This window comes from Macrobrachium nipponense, chromosome 14 (genome assembly GCF_015104395.2).
Source record: "Macrobrachium nipponense isolate FS-2020 chromosome 14, ASM1510439v2, whole genome shotgun sequence".
Taxonomy (NCBI): Eukaryota; Metazoa; Arthropoda; class Malacostraca; order Decapoda; family Palaemonidae; genus Macrobrachium; species Macrobrachium nipponense.
The window spans coordinates 64,432,811-64,456,571 of record NC_087207.1 but is presented as its reverse complement, the minus strand read 5'-3'; the positions used below and the strand labels follow the sequence as shown (position 1 = coordinate 64,456,571).

Here is a 23,761-nt window from a genome sequence, read left to right as displayed (position 1 = left end):
AAGTAATTAATCTGTTAACAGGACATGGCTCATTTTTCACAAGTAATGTTACATTACAACCACGAAACATCCCATGCGGTGATCTGTTACAATATACGGCATATGTTCAATATGCTACCTTCCAAAGGGAAATCCTATACGTATTGCCAGAAACCACCATGGTGTTATTCTCGAGTAACCTAGCCAGAATTGTACCCAACGTCACTTCACCCCACCTCACTTTTGAAGAATGGGAAATTCCCCACTTTCCCCTTCCAGTTATGATGAGTTTCTACTGACTTGCTTCATCCAACTGAAGCTCGTACCCTCTATGTTAGGTTCATGACTTCAATATAGAAACTAGCTCAGGATGGAAGAGACCCCTTTGCAGATGGTAGGTTAATCTAGCCAACAACACTTGGACTAGTCTTAGTAGGTATATTCAATTAAGAATTGATTAACCCTCTTACGCCGGAGCCCTAAAAATCAAAACATCTCCCGTATGCCGGGCCTGGTTTGGAGTGAGCGCGGAAGTGGAAAAAATAATTTTTTCAAAAAATTACAGCGCGCGTACTTTTGAAGATTAAGAGTTCATTTTTGGCTCCTTTTTTGTCATTGCCTGAAGTTTAGAATGCAACCATCAGAAATGAAAAATAATATCATTATCATATGTAAATAATGCGATATATGGTAGCGAAAAAAAAAAATTCATACATAATTGTATTCAAATCACGCTGTGCAGAAAACGGTCAAAGCTAACCAGTTACTTTTTTTTTGCGTTGTATTGTACACTAAATTGCAATCATTTTGATATATAATACATTGTAAAACAATAAAAGCAACACCGGAAAAATATTATCACAAAATGATGTACGAATTCGTAACGGGAAAGGCGGACGTAAAAAAAATGTTATTTTATTTTCAAAAAATTCACCGTAATTCTAAATAATGTTCTAGAGACTTCCAATTTGTTTTCAAAATTAAGATTAAATGATTGAATATTACGATACTGTAAGAGTTTTAGATTAGAATTGCAGATTTCGACATTTCGGACGAGTTAAATTTGACCGAATGTCGAAATTTTAATATATATATATAGGACATATTTCGAAGATGGAAAAAGCTACAACCTTCAATTATTTTTTATTGTATTCTTCATGAATTTGCGCACATTTTGATATATGAAACTCTATAAAAAGGCTAATATGAAAAGGAGCAAATATTAGGATAATGCCATGTACGTATTTCGGAGACTTGCGGCCGGCGAATCGGCGCGCGGCGTGAAGGTAAATATATTTTTCAAAAATTCACCATAAATCACAATATTGTTTTAGAGACTTCAAATTTGTTCAAAATGAAGAAAAATGACAGAATATTACTAGGCCGTAAGAGTTTTAGCTTACAATTGCGTTTTTCAACTATTTCGGTAGAGTCAAATTTGACCGAACGTGGTTTTTTTTTTCTATTTATCTGATTTATATGCAAATATTTCGAAAAAAGAGAAAAGCTACAACCTTCAATCATTTTTAGTTGTATTCTACATGAAATACGCACATTTTCATATATAAAAACTTTATGTAACAGCTAATTTTAAATGGTGCAAACATTTCGACAATCGCACAAAAAAATTCTGATTTTTTTTTCGGAAGTTACCCGCGCGAACGTAATGTTTTTTTTTTCATAAATTCACCATAAATCGAAATATTGTGCTAGAGACTTCCAAGTCGTTGCAAAATGAAGGTAAATGATTGAATATTACTAGAATATAAGAGTTTTAGCTTACAATTGCGTTTTTCGACCATTTCGGTAGAGTCAAAGTTGACCGAAAGTTGAAATTTTTGCACTTAACGTTATTTATATGAAAATATTTCAAAACTGATAAAAGCTACAACCATGGGTTGTTTTTTGTTGTATTGTGCAGGAAATTGCGCACATTTACATATATAAAACTTTATGTAACGGCAAATTTAAAAGGGTGCAAACATTAGGACAATCGCACGAAAAAATTTATCGGAAGAGTTATCGCACGAACGTAAGGAAAAAGTTTTTTCATAAATTCACCATAAATCGAAATATTGTGCTAGAGACGTCCAATTTGTTGCAAAATGAAGGCAAATGATTGAATATTACTATAATGTAAGAGTTTTAGCTTACAATTGCGTTTCTCGACATTTCTGTAGAGTCAAAGTTGACCGAAGGTTGAAATTTTTGCACTTATCGTTATTTATATGAAAATATTTCAAAACTGATAAAAGCTACAATCATGAGTATTTTTTAGTTGTATTTTGCATGAAATTGCGCACATTTTCATATATAATACTTCATGTAAAGGATAATTTAAAATGGTGCAATAATTATGTCAAAGTGACGAAATAATTTCCGAGATGTGTCATGATACTTTTTAGTGCGATAAGAAAGAAATTCGCGCTTTGCGCGCCTGCGTAGCGATTGTAAACAAAACAACGCCTTGATCCGTGAACTCCCAGCATCCCCCAAGGCGCGTGATACAAAAGTTTTCGGCTGGTAGGCCTATAAGTATTTTTCCGCGAATTTTTAAAAAAACTTTTTTGAGCCGACGTATGATACGTCCAATCGGCATACGGGAGACATTTTGACTCGACGTTTAATACGTCCAATCGGCGTAAGAGGGTTAACTTATTTTAAGTTGGCAAGACCAGGTTCATACTGGCTTGGTTAGGTTAGGCTAGGTTAACTTCCACCAATTAGGCTAGGCTAACTCCTCCATCACTTAGGCTAGGTTAAGTCCATCGGAGATGTACTCTTAACTAGTCTAGGCTAGTATAGACTAGCCTAATCTAGAAACTAAATTACTATAGGTTAGGGTAAAGTTGTTCAAGAAAGTTTGGGCTATACATGCTAGGCTACAACCATAACCTTCTAGGCTGAGGTGGTAAAAGTGTTTTGAATGGGTAGCCTAGACACAAATCCAAGCTCGGCTATACTTATAACCTTACTACTTCGCCCAAGCTAAGATAGTAAAGGCATGTTCAAGTAGCCAGACCATACATCAACCCACTGTTAGGCTAAGTTGACATGTATGTCGGAACCATCTAACCTATGTGTTAGGCTAAGCTAACTAAGAACTGTACCACTCGGACTAATCTAAGATAGTAGAAGCAGGTTCGAAAACCAAACGCAACTATTAGCTAGGCTAAGCTGGCACCTGTATGCCCAAACCAGTTAGTTCAGACAGTCTAAGCTAAGAACTACTACTCAGATTAACTAAGATAGTAGCAGTAGACTCGGACTGGCTGGGATAGGCTACGAATTTAACCACTTGTTAGACTAAAAGTTATGACACAATTAGCTTATCTATAGCAGCTTAGGTTACAAGTTCCCTACTTAGGCTTGTCTACTAAGTGGCGAAAGAAAGTTCACCTACTCCTTTCGACTTATGTTTTCATGTGGTTTCATTAAGAAGACTGGTTCTACAGTACTTTACTTCTAAGGAACCAAGCTTTCGATTAACTCCTAACTTCTTGTGTGAGAGTCAAAGCATTTGGTCAATATTCTTATAGGAACAAACCAGATTATACCAACAAGTATATAAAACAAGGGAATTCTTCTTACCTGTAAAGGTTTGAAGTTTTCTGGGGTCAACCCAAAGTCTGTTAAGTCCCACCATGCAGGCTGTATTTGATTACTAAGAGGAATCCATATCCTTCCAACAATCCGTGCATTTACGTGTTGTAAAACAGACTCCACACAACTTGAACAAGGTAATTCATACGACACCTTCGTATCCTTTTTCAATCCAAACACCATGTCAATCCCTGGAGGAAGCCTACTGGCAGGTGTGTCTGTTCTCCCTTATAAAGGTAATTGAATTTACAAATCAAATCAATCACCTCCGTATACGAAGCCCAAAACTCTTGGTTTCCTCCTTCCTCCGGTTCTAACGTACTGTGTTCAGCCACAGTAGACGTTAGCTCACTCCTATCCTCTGACAAACGTCTGGGTGCGTCATGGCCGTCTGACCCTACGGCTGCGGCATCTTTGATCTCTGATGGCCACCGATGGCTCAATCTCGAATAGTCAGCAGGATTTGAGAACGTATCTATTTGCAATCCTACATACAAATATGAGAGCAAATTTATCATATTGCATTACTATGACATCTAGTGTCCATGGAAATAGTTTGTAAAAGCATCGGCGTATGTATCAAGTTCATCTAACTTGGCAACACTGCGTCTTTACGAACGATTCCCACGCCCGTCACAGTTTACACAGTTGCCACCTACAACTGTCTAAATTGGTAACACTGCGCCCTTACGAACTAATTTGTACTCCCGGCACTATTTCCACAGTTGCTTCCTACGACTGTCCTGATCCTTCTGGCCGTCGTATTCCTTACGACCATCACATTATTTACGATCGTCATATTCATATGACCTTCATTTCCTCATGGGCTTCATAGTACTCATGTCTATTATAGCCCTGATGGTCGTCATGTTTCCAAACCCCTTCATAGCTCTCATGGGCGTCATGGATCTACGGCCATTACAGCTCTATGGCCTTTATAGCTCTACAGCCGACATGGTTAAATTGGTTATCACAACCCAGGCTACCACCGGACTGTTGACAACCTAAACGGCAACGGTTTTTAAAGTTGACTGAGGTAAAGTACTGCTTAAGCTTTCTTATTCAAAACTTAACTGGAGCACACAATGCCACTGCTGCTTATCCTACGAGAAAATTCATTTTTCTCCATAACTGTGGGCTCCCGAAATGAAAGCGTAATATAATGATGCCACCGAAGACGATGAGAGGTTGGCAGCAGTAGGCTGTGACGACATGACTACTGGCATTTTGAAAGCGGATTTGGCTATGTCATCATCACGCTTGATGGAAGCGTGAGGCTGTTGATGGTACACTTGCAGCCAAGATCAAGAGACCCAACCTGCTGTGGCATTTCTACTTTTACAAAGATGTGACAGTCCTGGCTCGAAGATGAAGAAGAAATTATTCTTCTCCTCTTGGCACGAGGATCAGTCACGAAGTCCCTGATTCTAGCATTCTCCAACTCTTTGCAGCCACACTTGACTAAGCTTCCATTATTCACTTGTTCGACAATTACAGCTACTACTACTTGTGCTTTCATATAATTTGGATGTAACAGTCCTGGTTCGAAGATGGAGAAGAAACTTCTCCTCTTGGCTCGAGGATCAGCTACAAAGTTCCTATTCTTCCAGGATTGGCAGGAGAGTGCACTGGCGTGAAAGCCAGTCACCTAAGCTTGTTGACGCCCAAGCGGAAGGATACAGAGGAAAGACTTGCGTCTTTTCCACTATGTGACTGTTATATCTCCTAACACTTGTAATTCTCTCAAAAACAATGTGCGTTTAAAAAATCTCCAAATCTGAAAGCATAGTTGTAAAGTACTCTGTACCTCGAAGTTGAAATGGAAGCGTCTCCGTGTAGGCCACAGCTTTGACGTGGCGTCATGGCAGGCGCCATGTTTATGACGTCACTGAGCGTCTGGAATGCAAAGCCAGCACTACAAGAAGTGCAAGGGTGTTCTTGGTATTCTCGAAGGCATAGCAACCTGACTCTAAAGGCTGCCGTGTTGCACTATCTTCTTCACCACAGATGGCGACGCATCTGACCGCCATTCAGTGCATATCAGGATAAAAGGGACATCCATCAAGTGGGACCCTGGAGGGCAGCTCGACATCTTATAGCAAACCAACTGTCCTCCTTGGGTTGGTTCTCTTGATAAGCCTAACGCCAACCGCACACCTGCATCATCTCTGCCCACGTATCTGGAACGAAAACAAGATGGTGATGCACACCTCTCCCCAAAGGGAAAGGAGCACAGTCATAATTGCTTCCCAAAGCACATCCTGATACATCAAGCTTTGTATTTACAGGCCATCCATATGAATATGTGAAAATCCAAAGCACAGGCAACGAATTAACTGTACCTTAAGGGGGCCGACCGGCTAATGTCGTTTTTTAACGACAGGACTTTGACATTCATACCACTTAATAAGGTGACTTGGGACATCTCCAAACCGCATATGGTTTTCGCCTCTGACCTTCGGTTTTGTGACGCCAGGGCAATTTATCCCGAAAATAACCATTTTTCAAATTATATCTCCTCCCTTGATATTTAATATTAAGACCTGGGATTACTACCATATATAGACCTGATGTAGGCCTCCAATCAAATGGAGAGTTTTTTTTCTAAAAGTCATTTTTTTGCTAGATATGAATTTTTCAATATGGTAAAAAAATAAACCTTATAAATCACGAGAAAAAAATTTATAAAAAAAAGACGAAAAAAAATTGGAAAAAAGGGCTCTATTTGATTGTTCTATAATGTCTTTCTGAGTTATATACCAAATTCCAATGTTATAGCTTTAAACTAAGTGAGAGATAGATTTTGAAGGTCAATAAGTATAGTTTTGAGATACGGGCGTTCAAAGTTTTCCTTCGTATTTCTATAAAGACAATGTTATTAAATAAAGATTATTATGAATGTTTATTTCTTTTTTGTGTATTAATAAACTAAAACTATTTTATTTATCATAATTTAATCATAAATGATGATCCCTTTGCTCATATATCGTAGCCTGGGGCACTGCTTGAGGCAAGATGGGGCACTCCTTCCTACGTAACCCCCTCTTTCTCCTTCACTAACTCGGCTTATTACAGCGAATTTTCTTCTGTATGTTAGCGCAAGATTTTTTCCTTGTATTTTCCTCTTGGGCATGATGACATTCTTGCCGAAACAAAGATAAAAAAACGTAAATGCAACAGAATGTCAGAGGTGAAACTCGAAGGTGTATTCTTTTTACAAAGGCAATTTAATAAATCATGATTATTATGAATTTCATATTCCATTTTGGGTATTAAAAAACCAAAACTATGTTATTTATCATAAATGAAGATCTCTTTGCTCAAATATCGTAGCCTTGGGCACAGTGTGACGTGTGCTGTCAGGCAAGAAGTGGGCGTTACTTGGCAACCCTCCCCTCTCTCTTCACTAACTACGCGTATATTAGGATATTCTGTAATAATACTTGAGCGATTTTTGCTTCGTCTGTATGTTAGCTAGATGTTTTCCTTGTCTTTTCCTCATTGGCATGATGAACTTCTTGGCAAAACATACATAAACATACGTAAATGCAAGCGAATGTCATGAGGTGAAACTCGAACGTGTAGTCTACTTGAAGTCTGTGTTCCTACTGATTTATGGTTGAACCAGACAGATACTCGCTTCTTCAAGCCACGGAATCTCTACAGATGCCATTTTTCTCACAATTTCTTTGCCAATAATTATCAAAATTTACGATAATAGAAGAAATATTGCATTTTCTTGTATGGATGAATATTTTAGGCTTATTGAGTTATGTTTACTAATTACCCTGTAACTACGAAAGTAAGAGGAATTTTGACGAAATATTTCGTATAAGTATTCTCAATTGCCATATGAAGCTCCATGAATTTTTTCATGACTTTGCATTTTTCGCCCCTATACCACCATACAGGGGGTCCTCGAGTTACGACGTTGATCCGTTCTTACGATGCATCGTAACACGAATTTCAGCGTAAGTCGGAACATTGAAAAATACCACATGATTTAATGTAAATACCTATCAATAACAACGAGAGAACAATTCCTTACCTTTATTAGTTTGATTGGCTTGCACACTGGAGAGGAAGCTGCGGTGCTGGAGAGACTGGGGGAGGTTAGTGAAGAGAAAAAGAACCTCCAGAAGTTGCTGGAGATGCTGAGGCAGATGATTCTTGAGGTGAGGCAGATGATTCTTGAGGTGAGGCAGAACATACTAGTACTGGAGATGCTGAGGCAGGTGATTCTTGAGGTGAGGCAGATGTTGGGGCAGGTGAGTCTTTAGGTGAGGCAGAACCTACAGAAGGTGCTGGAGATACTGGGGCAGGTGAGTCTGGGTTAGCAGAACATTCAGAAGGTGCTGGATTAGCAGAGGCAGCTGAGGTAGAGGGTACAGGATCTTCTGCAGGCCTCTCTACCTTCTTAAAATACTGCTCCAGGTTAGTCTGAACAGAGAGCGACCTCTTTTCATCCAAGATCTCCTTGTAACACTGCATCAAATCCATGACGCCTCTGGAAACCCTAGTGAACCTGTCCAAGTTGGGATCCTGAGCCTCAAAAGTTGACAACGCTTGCTGCAACTCTGCAAAACCTCTTATCAAGTCCTGCCTTGTGAAAGCCTTAGGCTCTGGGGTGGGTGCTTCTTCTTCTTCCTCTATTATCTGCTTCTCCAGTTGTATCAGGTCCTCAGCAGATAACTCCTCGCCATGAGACTCCAGCAGCTCTGTAACATCATCAACCTCCATCTCCAAATTGATTTCCTTACTCAGGGCAACAACGTTCTTGACAACTAGCTGAACTGTGTCCTCAAACCCATGGAAATCATTCACAAATTGAGGACAAATTTTCTTCCAGACACCATTCATGTTTGTTTGCTTAACCTCCTCCCAGGAATTAGCAATGTTCTTTACAGCATCAAGGATGTTGTAGGATTTCCAAAAGTCCTTCAGAGTCAAGTCCTTCTTGGTTTCAGTTGCCTGTAAAGCCATAGCAATTGTCCTTCGTAGGTAGTAGGCCTTGAACGAAGCAATCACTCCTTGGTCCATAGGCTGTAAAAGGGCCGTGGTATTAGGTGGAAGGTAAACCACCTTGACATTAGGGTTGAAGTCTCCCAGCTGGGCAGGGTGTCCAGGGGCATTGTCCAGCACTAGCAACACCTTAAAGGGGATACCCTTGGAGGCGCAATACCGCTCCACACTTGGCACAAAACGGTTTACGAACCAGTCCTCAAACACTGCAAGTGTCACCCATGCCTTCTTGTTGGACTTCCAAATACTGGTAGTTGACCCTTCCAAATGCCCTTGAGTGCCCTTGGATTTTCAGCCTGATACACCAACAAGGGCTTCAGTTTGAAGTCGCCAGCAGCATTACCCCCAAGAAGTAAAGTTAGCCTCTCCTTGCTGGCTTTATGACCGGGTGCTGACTTCTCCTCCTTGGCGATGTAAGTGCGGTTAGGCATACGCTTCCAAAACAAACCTGTCTCGTCTACGTTAAACACTTGCTGAGCAGAATAACCCCCCTCCTTAATTATCTCAGACAACGCTTTAGGAAATTCACTCGCTGCTTTCTCATCCCCACTAGCAGCTTCACCTTGCAATTTAAGGTTATGGTAATTGGCCCGAGCCTTAAATCGCATAAACCAACCCCTACTAGCCACAAACTCTTCACTTTCACTTCCCTCCCCCTTTTCTTTTTTCAACGCTTCAAACAATCTTTTCGCCTTCTCCTGAATCACCATAAGGCTGACTGGGATACGCCGTTGATTTTGGTCTTCCAACCAAAGCACCAATAACCTTTCCATTTCAATTATTAGACCACTACGCTGCTTAGTTATCACTGTCGCTTTCATAGGAGCAGATCCTTTCACATGTTCAACGATGCGCTCTTTATCTTTGATAATGGTAGCAACGGTCGAACGGCTAAGGCCAAGCGAGCGGCCAATGTTTGTTGGCGTTTCTCCCTTCTCGGATCGCTTTATAATGTCCACTTTAATTTCCATGGTGATGGCCTTTCTTTTCTTCGATGCACTACCATCAGAAGAGTCCGCCTTGCGCTTGGGAGCCATAACAAAGAGCAAAAAGTTACAAAAACGATACAACACGAGGGAGAGAGGGGCAGTGTAACAACCAAAATGGCGTATGGACGAGGACTGAGCGTAGCGAAGCGACGCCGTCCTCTCCCCCACAAAGCGTATTCTTCCGCCGTGCGCCTGGAACTAGTTCGCGTTTGTTTACGTTGCTTACGACGCTAAACCGCGTAAGACGGAACGACGCAAAATATTATTTTTTATATTTTTATGGGGGCGCGTTCGTAACCACGAAACATCGTAAGTCGAGACCAGCGTAACCCGAGGACTTACTGTATATAGGGGTTCGGCGGCCGGCCCCCTTAAGAGTTTCTGCACCTACGACTTACTACACGATGAGTACCTCAACATCAAAATCGTCGAAGACAATATCTGGCCGGTTATCTGGTTCTTGTGATATCCAGGAAGTTTTGAACCATGAGAAGTCTTCATGTTCACATGCCCGGGAAATCCAACAACAAATTCAAAAACAACCGGGGGCAAACTTAAACCGCTTTAAAAGACGGAGGCAAAGTACGTCCTCTCTTAAAGGCGGTAAGAAAATAACTAACGGGGTCACGAGTTAAAGAGGGATAGGTATGTGGGTGGCTCCACATGTCTCGTGACCAAGCACAGATGCCAGTAGTCCCTTGCTTACACTAATATACCGGTTCCCAGCTGGCGCTGAGTATTTATCCTAATGTTAAGACTGAAGGCTTTTTTCGTATATGAAGAACAGGGAAATTAAGTAATACCCTTTTCAAATTCTCAAAAGCCCTTGAGTTTCATCAGTCCAGAGAAAAGCTACATTCTTTCTCACAAATTAATTAAAAGGATCCGTGATGTCGGAAAAATTCTTAACAAACCTTCAGTAGTAACCCACCAGACTGAGGAATTTCCTGACATCCCTCCTACATGTAGGAACCGCCATTTTCTCAATACACTCAATATTTGCTTGCTTAGGAGCCACTTTACCATTACCAACCTCATAACCTAAATATACCACTGTTGCTTTGATTAACTCACATTTCTTTCAATTAATTACTTCAATTAATTACTCTTCCTGCTTTCTTCAAAACCTCAAACATTTCCCTAATACATTTTAAATGTGTTTCCCAGTCATCACTATAAAGCACTATATCATCAATATAAACCTCACATCCTTCTAAACCATATACCAATGTATTCATTAACCTCTGAAAGGTAGCCGCCGGTTTTTTCATACCAAACAGCATAACCTTTACACTGAAATGACCCCGGAGGTGTCACGAAAGCAGACAAGGCCCTTCCCAGTTTCGAAAGAGGAACCTGCCAATAACCTTTCAGTAAGTCGAATTTGCTGATGTATTTCGACTTACCCATGCGATCAATACAATCCTCAATTTGAGGCAAGGGGTAACAATCAGATTTAGGTAATTCATTTAACTTACAATAATCGAAGCATAACCTGAAATCCCCATTGGATTTCTTTACTAATACCTCAGGTGGATGACCAAAGACTTCGGCTAGGCTCGATTAAGTCATGCTTTAACATATAATCAACCTCCTTTGCTACTACCTTATTTTTAAAAGGATTCAACCGGTAAGGAGATTGTTTCACAGGTGGGGCGTTACCTACGTCCACGTCATGTTCAAGGACAGATGTCCGTCCCAGTACATCTGAAAATAACCCTTTAACTTAATAAAACCTAAATTTCTTCAGCGACCTTTGTTCTTCATTACCTAAATGAGACACCATATTAGAAAAATTTTTCAAAGGAATTCTTATTGCTTGAAAGCCATCACTTTCATTAAAACAAATATCATTCCCTATCTTCACCCTCTGAAACAGAAAAAAGGTTATCACTATCAGTTACTTCAACATTCCCAATAGTTGCCTCGGGAATAACCTTCTCCCGTTCCCGGAAAGCCTTCAACATGTTAATATGGCAGAGCTGAAAGGCTTCCTTCACTCTGGAGTTTCTACCAAATAATTCACATTACTAATTTTTTCAAAATTTTCCAGGGACCTGAAAAGGAAGCTTTTAATGGATTTCCCGGAATGGGTAACAAAACCAACGCTTTATCGCCCACCACAAAGTCACGTTCTTTAGCCCTCCTATCAAAAAAGTACTTCATTCGTTTTTGGCTACACAATAAATTTTCACCTGCAAATTTCCAAGCCTTGGTTAATTTGGCCCCCAAATCAGTCACATAATCCAACAAATTCACCCCAGGGACGTCTCCCTCCCAGGACTCTCGAACCACATCGAGAGGTCCTCGAACACAATGGCCAAACACCAGGCTGAAAGGAGAAAAGCCTAAAGACTGACTTGGGACAGAACGAAAAGCGAACATCAAATAAGGTAATTCCTTATCCCAATCAGAACCATTAATTAAACAATATTTTTTTATCATTGATTTCAGGGTTTGGTGAAAACTCTCCAGAGCTCCCTGACTTTCTGGATGATAGGGAGAAGTCACATGTTTTATGCTTAACTAGGCCATCTTATCCCTGAAATACCTACTAACAAAATTGGTACCACAATCAGATTGGATTATTTTAGGCATTCCAAATTTAGTAAAAAAAACTTGATTATTACATCCACAATTTTAGCGTTTTTTATTGTACGTAGTGGTATTGCCTCGGTATACCGAGACATCATATCCATAATGGTAAGAATATACTCATTCCCACTACGTGTCTTTGGTAATGGTCCCACAACATCAATAATTACTTCTTTAAAAGGTTCTGAAACCACAGAAATGGGACCTAAAGGCGCCTTAGGAATGGGCTGGTTTCGTTTACTGACCTTTTGGCAGATGTCACAACTACTAACAATTTCTTCATGTCAGCTTTCAACCCAGGCCAGTGAAAATCCTTAAGGAACTTGCCTGCGGTCTTAGAAATACCAAAATGACCCGCCAAACACTCTCATGGGCGAAATACATCATCTCAGCCCTGTAAATAGAAGGAATCATTACCTGTTTCACAATCTCAAAATTCACATAACTGCCACCCTAGGCCTACTCAGTTGATATAAAATATTATCAGTTATTTTAAATTTAGGAACAGTTACGTCAGCCACCTCCTGACTCAATAGGAGATCCTGAAAATCCTTTTTCTGAGCTTTAATAAGCTCTTCAGTAGTCCAATTTAATTTTTCCTTAAAGATCTCCCGATTTACAACTACACTATCACTACGTTCTAAATCACTTAAATCTACATCAATTGTTGACTCTGCAGTGTCAACAATCCTAACACCATTATGCAGAACTACTGCTACCTCATTATTAGGGTTGATCAAAATGGGACATATATTTTTAAAGGCCACATCATTTCTTAACAACATCAATATCTTTGACAGGGAATTTATCCACAATTGCCAACTTTAAATTACCTGTAAAGGAAGGAGAAATTGAAATAAAATTTTCAATGGGATAGGATTTTACAGTATCGGGAGAACCAGGCAACAACACGAATTCCTTACTTTCAACCACAAAATCATACATCAATGCCTCCCTAAGAATCAGTGACTGAACCGCACCCATATCCCGCAAAATACGTACCCTTCTCTTCTCGGACGAAAGCACGGACGATACACTGCCGACTGATAAATATTTCCCAAAACTGCCACGTAGTCATTGGTCATTGTTTACTACGGGAGCGGGCGCGCTCTCGCTTTTCAACGCCCTTTACGGACCTACCACCAGCTTGTTGAGATTTCTTATAAGAAAAACACCGACTTTGTGTCCCTTTTTGTTACAAAAGAAACATGTCATAATCCTCAATTTTTCAGTAATTTTTAGAATTAATTATATCCCCTGTTACCTCTGTTGGGAGAAAAACAGTTATTATTGCCAGATAAATGGTTAGTATTATTACCTTGGACCCTACCTTGATTGTTACTTCTGGTAAACACCCTAGCATCATTATTATTACTATTCCTTCCTATTCTACCCCGACTCGAGTTCACATTGGCTGTTACACCCACTATTTCATTCTTTTGAGACAAATAATATTCGTCACTTGCTATAGCTACTTCCTGCACAGTCTCCAATTTCAATTCTTCAAGGAGGACCTTCAATTTGTCCGGCACACACCTCTTGAACTCCTCCACCAACATTAACTCTTTCAACCTTTCAAAATCCAACACTTCTTTCAACTTGAACCAATCACCGGCATATTGGTCTTTCGCCTTGCAAATTCGACGAAAGTTTGTTCCTTACTTTTCTGTAGGTTCCTGAAGCATGGTCTATAGGCTTCCGGGAATATAACTCCTAGGCTTTTAAGACAATAACCTTCGCACTGTCATAATCCGCGGACAATCCTTCTGCAAAGTTACATATACTTTTTGATCCCTACCAATTAATATACTTTGTATTATAGTGGTTCAATACTTCTGGGGCCACTCCAACCTTGCAGCAATCCTTTCAAAGGATACGAAAAATTCAGCCACATTGTTTTCTTCAAATTTTGGCACAAGTTTGAGGGCCTGCGCTAAAATTGATAGCAGGCATTACCAACCTATTTTGAGCAGGTAGAGGGGAAGAAGAAGGACCTGTCATTCTTATGGCTATTTCATACTACCTCTCCTTTTCTCTTTCCTTTCCTCAGCCTTAAATTTTTCAATATCAAACTCCATCTGTCTCAGAGCTATTTGCTTATCCAATTTCACTTCTTTTTTTCCACCTGCCTTTACAGTTCTTACATAATCATATATTTGCAATAGCAATAATCCCTTTCTAATTGATACATCATATTCAAATTCCAAGTGTTGTGCTACCTTTTCCAACTCTTCCCTATTCAGCTCTGCAAGCCTCTCTTGCCACCCCTCTGCGCTAAGGAGCTCCAACACATTAACAACGGACATGATGACCACAAAAGTCCACACCAAACTACCAAAAAAACACTAAATTATCACCTGAACACAAGAAGGTGGAAAAATGGTGCCTGACAAAAAACCCCAAGAATTAACTTTGTACACACCAGTGAATACTCAGGAACGTAAAGATCCTGTCAATACAGTCGCCAATTGTGATGGTTTGGTATCCACCACAATAATCACTTACCAAAACACTTATCTGTATCCACAAAAACCAATACTTAGTCACAAAGGTGGAAAACTATTCATAACAAAGGTGTACAAACTCAATTCAAGGGGTCAAAGAAAATACTCTAGTAAAACTCTTAATTTCAATACACAAATTGCAGACAGAAAGGACACCTGGACCTCATAAATACATTAAATGATTAACAACACTCACTCTTAATACCTAACACAGAAAACAACTACACACTTAAATGGACAGGTCATCAACACATGTACCGTATACCAAAGGGTAGAGGGTCTAGAAAGGTGGAGACCAACAAAAAGAAAGAATATCCTGCCAAATTACACACTAAACACTGGCAACTCCTGAATAATAATTTATGTAATCAGTTCTCCACTTCTGGAGAATCACTCAGGGTGGTTGGGAAAAGGAATGGTTCCCAAGAAGCTGTGACAAGAGGACAGGGTTCCACCAAGTCCTGCCAAGACTGTAGCAGTGTGGCATAGCCGTGATCACTTTACTCCAAATGCAGGGCAATACTTTCATACCTGATGACAGAGAGGTCCCCTAGAGAGCTTAACTAAGCCAAGGGTTGCTGAAAGGAGCTGAAGAAAAATAAACAATCCTGGAAGGGGGAGAATTTCCCTCGTCCTGACTCTCCAAAATCTAAAATATTCCAGGATGCTTCAGCTACAGCAACAGTAATATCTTTCAGCGGCAGCAACAGCAGTACCTTCTCAAATAAGGCTCAGAGAAGGACTGCCTAAAACTCCTCACGGAGTCTCACACAACCCTTAGTATAACGAAGGCTTCTCCACAAACAAGCATCATGAAAAATTAAGAACAGTAGTTAGACAAACCACCAACATAAACAAGTAAAACACGGTGAGGAGAAAACAAACTAAATAATTAAAATTTCACTGACACTAAAAAGATAATAATAAGAAATAAAGACACTAAGGTTACACCCTTTAGCCATTAAATAAAAGCATGTAAAATCCTGTAAGAGTAGAAGTGAAAATTTATCTTTGGTGTTAGGAAGGCCAAACACTCCTATGTGGTGGTTTAGAAGGCCAAACACTCCTATGCCCTTTTTTGAGATAACCTTCATGGCTTCTGTACTGAACTGTCTTTCTTTCCTTTAAAACCTTCTATAGAGGGTTGTCTTGTAGCCTTGGGGAGTTAAATCTATTTTTGCCTCATTTTTTGCAAATGTACAATTTTAGCATGAGGTGTTAAGCCGTTAGTCCTATTGTTGCAGCAGGAGCTCTTTCTCCTGAACCAAATATGATGATAATCTTGGCTTTCCATCTTATCATTAGTTGTTAGGAAGCCCGCTATTGAAATTTTGGGAATATGAAGGTACACGTTGGTGTATAGGAGCCTACCTTCATATATGAAGGTGGTACGTAATTATCTTTAGTTTAAGACTTGGTTATGGGTTTTCGACTCAGTCACAGGGGTCACCATTACTCTACGAGATAAGTATGTAGTCCTTTTTCAGTGTAAGGATTCTCTGACAAGTCTCACTGCGAGGACCTTACACCATGTTGTGGTTCCAACATTTGGCAACTTTTAGTTTGCTTGGCTGAACTTTTTTCTTTGGCTCCACTAGCCCACCATTCTTATTCAGTAACTCTGTTTACTGTGGCTGCACTAACCCACCATTCTTATTTAATGTGGTAGGCAGCTAACTTTAACAGCAAGGAAGATTCATTCCAAATAATGATAAAATTCATTAGTATTTGGATACTTGCCTACTGTTAAAGTTCCATGGAAACACATCCAGCCTCCCCACACCTTAGTCATGAAGAAATATGACAGAACGTAAAAATTCCAACACCATCTGGTAAGAAACGGATGAATACAAAGTATTTTTAAAAGGAATTTGCTTTGGACATGTCATTGAGAAATTCCATATGTACTTAAGATGTAAACACAATGTTTTACACATGTACATATACATTTTCTGTGAGAAGCAAAATAAGAAATTAGTGATCAAAATAAAATAGAAGATTAATGATAACTTTATAAATATTTTTCTTAAGTCTTAACAAAATTGAAAGAGCCAAGGCTATGGCACAGTATTAATAATGCAATACTTTATGTAATTGAGGGTAAAGAAACACAACAATGAATAATAAAGGCAAATTTATGAAGTCATTTGTGAAAGAAATGAAAAATAATACAATATTGTGACCATTGATAAAAATTTTTTTATAAAAATACATTTTTATTAATAAGGCCATGGTAGGCTGTGGATAAACACAGGTATGATATCTACCTAATGTATTGTGTGCAATGTATGAGAGAGAGAAATTTTTTTTTTTCCCCCAAAGTACTTTTACTGTATACAGTGCGTCCTCGACTTATAGCAATTCAATCTTATGGCACTGTTCATGTTGCATCAAGTTACAGCAATGTAAGCACTGTTGCGCATCAAGTTAACAGCGTTTACGGCGCTGTAACTTAATGAAACATCAAGTTATGGCACTGTGATAGCTGTTCATGGGAAAAAAATCTGATTTACTGTGGAAATCAACTTGAAAGCGTGGTGCTGGAACGGATCTCCTGCCATAAGTTGAGGACTCGCTATATTTTGTTATTGATATGGGAAAATACGGTACATTATTGACTTTTGCGTAAGTTTTTAGTTTAAGTGTGATTGTTGTTATTTATAAGCATCTTGAGTGTTTACAATTATGCAAGATTGATGAAGTAGGGGAGTAAGGGTACGGAGTTGCTGTTTTACACCCATATGCGTAGTTTTATTTGACTATCCAAAAGGTCCTTGATTCCATTAATCCCAATAATTGAGAGATTACCAAAGTTCAGTGTTAGTGTTAGTTGGTGTTACTGTAGTTATTGGTTATTTGATTGTCCTTTAAAGGGAAGCATTTGTTTTAGTGGATTTCATTTCATATCATTTGTCATAAAACCAGTGCAGTGACTAGTGAAGAAAGAAGTCGGAATTTCCCTCTCATTGTATTGTTATGGAACTTTCATATGCATTTACGTACAGGCTTTGAAGATGTGTATAGTGTTTGAAGTCTAGAAATTCTAATTACTGCCACCTTACCAATGATTACACTGCATCAAGTAACCCATGTGCATGTGATGAATAAGCACCTGCACATTATCAGATTCATATATGGGAAGGCAGTTGCAGAAGAATTTGTAAGGCTGGTGTCTAGCCAACTTCAGTCGTTGACAGTTGAATTGCACCAGTGGGTGGTTGACAACTCGTTAGAGCTTGTGGCCAGGTTCATTCCAGGCAAAAGGAATGAAGTGGTCGACAAGCTAAGTTGTCAAGGACAATTTCTGGGTAAGGATTGGTCTCTTTGTCAGGATATAACAGACAGGCTATTTCATCTATGGGGAAGACATGTTAGACCTCTCCACTACATGGTTCAACAGAAAGCTGGAGGTCTATTGTTCGGTGCTCCCAGATGCATTCGCTGTGGCAACCTGGAAGTTTAATCCTTCCCAGTGTTCTGCCTGATTTGTCATGTCCTGAGCAGAGTGATGGCTTCTGAGTAGCTCCTTTATGCCCCCAATCAGAGTGGTTCCTGGATCTTCTATCTCTTCTCTAGCAGTGCCAAGAGAAATTCCCCCTTGGTACAACCTTCTCTGCCAACCTCGTGTAGAGAGGTACCACCAATCAGTAGGGTCCCTGTCTCTTCACGGCTGGAGACTCCAGTATCTCTTATGAACAAAGGTTTTTCTCGCTGACCAGTGACTCGGGTGTCCGGCTACCTCAGGAGATCTTTGTCAACTGTCTTATTCTGGTGCTTAGTTGTCTCATTCGAGCTCCATTCTAACTCCTGCGTCAATCGTTAGACAGGGTACTGACTTTGAAAACTGTTTTCCTTCTGACTTTGGCTTCCTTGAAAAGAGTTGGAGAGCTCCATAGGGGTCAGTAGCTTTTGAATCTGTCTTGCCCTGTAATTGTGCATAAGACTGAAAATCCTCTGGTTCACGATAACTGATTTGCCTCATTTTCCATTCCTTTCCTTAAGGAGTTTGTTAACAATGACCCTCAAGATTACTCAAGAGTACTGCTTTTTTCTGTCAGAGGAACTGCATTGTTATCTAACAAGGACTCATCACCTAAGACCTAGGTGTCGTGACTTTTTGTTAGCACGGGCCAATCCAAGAAAGAAGTGTCCAAGAATACCATTTCATTTTGACTCAGTGAGGTGATTCCGCAAGCCTACTACTCATCGTCAAGTTCTGTCACCAATACTGTGCATGCAAAAGCACATACATCAGAGGAACTAGTTTCCTTCCTGGCATTTAAGAACTTACCTCCTCATTGGATTTTGAATGCTGGTTCCTGGCTTCATCAGACCAATTTCACTTCTAGTACCTGAAGGATATTGCCCATAGGTCCTTGGACACTTTTTCCTTGGGTCCGGTGGTGGCTAGCTGCTCCAGCGTTGTGTACCTCATCCAGTGCCCCTGACAGGAGAGTTTGTATTTGCCTAAGAATGTAGTGTTGAAGAGAATGAGTGAGATGACTGATCTCTTTTCTTTCCCTATTTCCTTCCTTCTGTACCTACTGTCGGTTTTAAGAATAAATCGTCAAACGCTGGAACAGGCTTGATGCAGGCGATTGTTGTAGTCATAATGTTAAAACACTTGTATGTTTCCATACAACATACAAATATGCTTCTCGGTAGCTGCTACTCTTCTCTCCGCAGCAAGGGGAGTGAGGAATGGTGACAAACCTATTTCATGTGGCTGACATGGATTGTTGCTTGAAGAGGTATAGTTCTCTTTGACTTCCACATATGCAGTGAATCTGGAAATGTTACATTGTATTTAAACCAAGTCGACCAGGTGTTAGATACCCACATATCTAGCATCTCAGAGGCTTAGATCCTCTTCCTGAGATTCTTTATTTCTCAAAAAAAAAAAGGGTAAAGAAATTTATCAGTGTGCTGAACCTTCAGTCAGTTCAGGGTTCTCATACCTCCCTCCCTCCAAGTGTGAGTGTATCCTAATGTTAAACCTAAGGTTTGTTCTACATATGAACAAATGGCAAATTTTTTATTAATTTATATTTTTCATAGCTAAAAAACTTAATTTAACTTAATTTCCCACTAGCCACCCCTATTATGTCTCATCCATGGGTTGGAAAAAGAGACTAGACACATCACGAGGTTCAAGCGTGGTATCTGACCTGCTTCTGCCTCAGCTATTTATCAGATGCCAGATTGCCACTGCCACAGATAGTTTATAACCGGTTTTCCAGCTGGCACCAGAACATTTGTTAGCTATGAAAAGTAGAAATTAATTAGAAATTTCCCATTTTTCTAAGGTTTCACCCTTCAGTGCAATGGTGACCAGCCTTGTTATCATCAACCTTAGTGTTTTGACATCGTCACTGCAATTTCATTTGTACAGAGAAAAGCACTATCCATAAGTGTTTGTCTCTGCAGTTTCATTTGTACACAGAGAAGTACTATCCAACAAGTGTTAAGAGAAGTACTATCCACAAGTGTTAAGTTTGGCTCACTGTAGAATGTACATGTGTAATGTTTTTTGTAGCTTTTCAGCTTTAAACATTCCTTCCTCCAATTTTCACCTGTAATCCAGTACTTAAAATTAATTAAAAGGTGGTCTGTCTTGCAGTTAAAGGAACCTTGCAAAGAGACTTGACATCCACTGTGCACTAGGAAAGGCCAACTCTCTCTCTCTCTCTCTCTCTCTCTCTATCTCTCGCTCTCTCTCTCTCTCTCCCTCTCTCTTTATACTGACGTCTTACCCCCTATTAAACATTTTGATGTATCATTAAAGCTCATTTTGTATTGAAAATCTGGTGGTTAAACAAGTGAAAATGTGGATTCATATTGAACAGACCTTAAGAAGTTTGTTCTTGCTTTGTCTCAAGTTATTTTTTTAGATTTTCTAATGTTTTATCTTTTTACCCCCTTTCAGGAGGAGTGTAGCACCCTAGGATCTGTGTGTGAGATAGAAAATCTTTCAAACTGTATGCAGGACAAATCATGTTGGCTTAGACCAAAGCAGACCTCATCGGAGTTGTCATCAGTGCAGCAGATCAAAATAGCTGATGTTTGTCAAGCTAATGAACCCTGTTCCAACTTCTCAGAGTGCATTTGCAAAGGCAGCTGTGTTGATTCTGCTCTTCAAAAAGCCAAGCAGTCTGCTGCATACCAAGCAAAAATTAGTCGAAAGCGAACCATCTCTGAAGTGTACAATTCTAATCCTGTGCTGTCACACATGGCAGATATTCTCACATCAGACAATTCAAAATGGTTAGTTAAAAACTGTTCCAGCCTTGCCCACTTGCCAAAGCGGTCCATGTATAAAGCTCCAGGTGAAATGTGGTTGTCATCACCTACAACAGTGTCTGCCACCTCACCTCAGGCTGCTCATTGTGCTGAGCACTCACTCCAACATTTGGCTGTTGCACAAGTTAAAAGCAGAGAAGACTAAAGAGAAAAAAGAGAAGATTGAAGATGATGATGAGAAAAAGGAATTCAGACAAACTGCTAGTGATGAGCTGGCTAAGAAGTTGAAAGACTTTGGATTGCACCGTGAAAATGTAACCAACAAAGAGCCTGTTTTTAGCACTGATACCCATCATCAGCCAGTTACCTTCTTGGTAACAGTAGTAATAACAGTATTTTTGATAATAAAATTCTTCGATGATAAAATGCATGACTTGACTTTAGATAAGAGCCCTTGGCTTGCTTGCAGCTCTGCAACTAGTCCAAAGTTAAAGCTAAGTAAAACATCATTGTCTCTGCCTTTCGTTCCTGATTCCATGTTAACTGTTGCACAAACAATTTAGATAGTTGGTTATTAAAAAGACTATAGAATTATATATATATGTCAAGGTCAAGCTGTTAGAAAAATATGAAAGCTACCTAATAATGTTTATCCATAGGATACTGATATTTAGTTCTATTATCTTCTTGTTCACTTTTATCTTTGGTTATATTTTACATTCAGAGAAATCTGAAAATCGGTTGTTGGATTTTTGTTCAATTTGTTTTTTAAATTTTTTTATTGAATTCCATATATTTCTTTCATTCACGCTGCACTACATAATCAGTGTTATGGCTCTATTGTAATGTGGATTTGGAAATTTTTATTGAAACTTCCATAAATTGATCTTTTTCTTCATGTTTCTTCATCCATTTTTTCCCTCAAATACTAAGTGGAAGTGAGTACATAAAAGGTTTGGTAGTAATAAACTTGCCTTAAAAATGTACATGTCAATTCTGAATGCTAAAAATCACAAAAAGAATACTTTTACCGTATATTTCCACATATAAGACAACCTTTAAATCCTAAAAATCATCCCCAAAAATTTGGGGGAGTCGTCTTATACATACTACCATTCTAAAAATCAAAACCTTGAATTCTAAGTGACTTTTATACTCAGGCTATCCTCGGCATCTGTGCCATAACCACAATCATACTTGCATTAAAAGATTCACATTATGAAATGTTAAAGTGATGATGAAGGAAATAAAGCATTTTGCCTTTTTTTATGTTTTTCTGGCGTATTCAACGAATAATTCCTTATTAATGAAATCAAAGTTTTATCTATAAGAGCCGAGCTGAGAAAATTTAAACAAGTTATGATTGCACTCACAGAAATTTTATTTGTGGTGTAATTATGGTAGTAATAACATTTAAGGTAACATCATCATAATTTTTCAATAAAAATCCATTTTAATTTTAGTGGTAACACAATTTTGGATTACATACAACTCTTTAGAACAATTCAGCTGTATGAATGATCATTATTGTACATTGTATGTATTGTTGTTAGGGGTTGTTTGTGATTAGCAATGAAACTTTAACAAAACAATGGTATCCCTTTTAGGCAACATAGGAAAAAATGATGCAGATTTTTCAGTGGAATATATCACATTATTCGGAGGGCGTTTTTAAAGCTATTATCTACAGGCTTTTTTCATATTTTTGTGGCTAAAATTTTTCAGATTATATGTTTAGATATATTTGGTTTTTTTAACTATTAAAATAGGCAGTTATAAGCATTTTTAGAGGACGCTTCATTATTTGATTATTTCAGTATTTGCAGGTGGGTGTGGTATGCATTCCCACGAATACTTGGGAAACTACTGTGCAGTAAGTGAAACAGCATTTGTAATATCATCATTTTGACAAAACGAAAAGCTAGGCTATGCACAGTCACTTATACTACGGAGATGTGAGATAAATTCCTGAAAATTGCCATCATTTTTTACCTCGTCTTAACTAAAGGTTCTATAGACAGAAATATATGGTATATCGTTGTGATATGTTTCAACTTTTAAGATTATTATTATATAAGGTTTCTGTTTATTGCTGATATAAGGTTTCTGTTTATTGCTGCTGTTCCATAGTCTTTTAAAAAAAAAACACCATCAGACAGTATTGATGTATAGAAAACAAAATTATCATAGAGTTAGAAAAGTCCTGTGGTGGTTCTTCACCTTCAGTTTATCTCTGAGAATTTCCTTAGTAACTAGATAATTTATGTATTTAGATTTTTTGTTTATATATTTTGCAGTGCATGGTGGACACATATCAAGATAAAGTACTAGTTTATAAACATAGTAATGCAATATTTCAATGTCCAATTGTCATGGGTTGGTTCACATTGCATGTTGTTTTCAAGTTTTCTCCATTAGGAATGCTGTTTATTTTTGTTACGATGTTTACAGCAATAACAAAATTATGGATTATAACAGAAAATATACAAATTTGGTGATTATTTATCTTCTTTCCAAATTTTGGATACCAAGTTGCAATGAATGTTTCTAGTTTTTCTTTTATATACAGTTTGACATTTGAAACTGTTATTTACTTCGACAAGAAAGATATGTATGTAGTTTGAAAATTACATGGAAATATATTTATTTTTAGTTGTTCAACCCTGTGTTACAAAGTCAAGGTAGGATTCCAGTAGAATTTAAGGAAGTTGGAACTCAGGACAAATCTGGTAATTGTATTTATTACTGTTATTAATATGAATAATTTTCCCCATTTTAAGTAATAACATCACTTAGTGACACTAGAATGAGGCAATAAGTCAAATTTTT

At 38.7% G+C, this 23,761-nt stretch overlaps 1 protein-coding gene across 1 annotated transcript in view; it reads left to right on the top strand.

Moving 5' to 3' along the window:
• LOC135226568 (nuclear receptor coactivator 4-like) overlaps positions 1–21,499 on the top strand; it is a 70,939-nt gene extending 49,440 nt beyond the window's left edge. The window contains 2 exon segments of the mRNA XM_064266251.1: positions 20,619–21,074; positions 21,076–21,499. Coding sequence (XP_064122321.1) covers positions 20,619–21,074; positions 21,076–21,495 — 876 coding nt within the window. The 3' untranslated portion in view covers positions 21,496–21,499.
• The last annotated feature ends 2,262 nt before the right edge of the window (positions 21,500–23,761 follow it).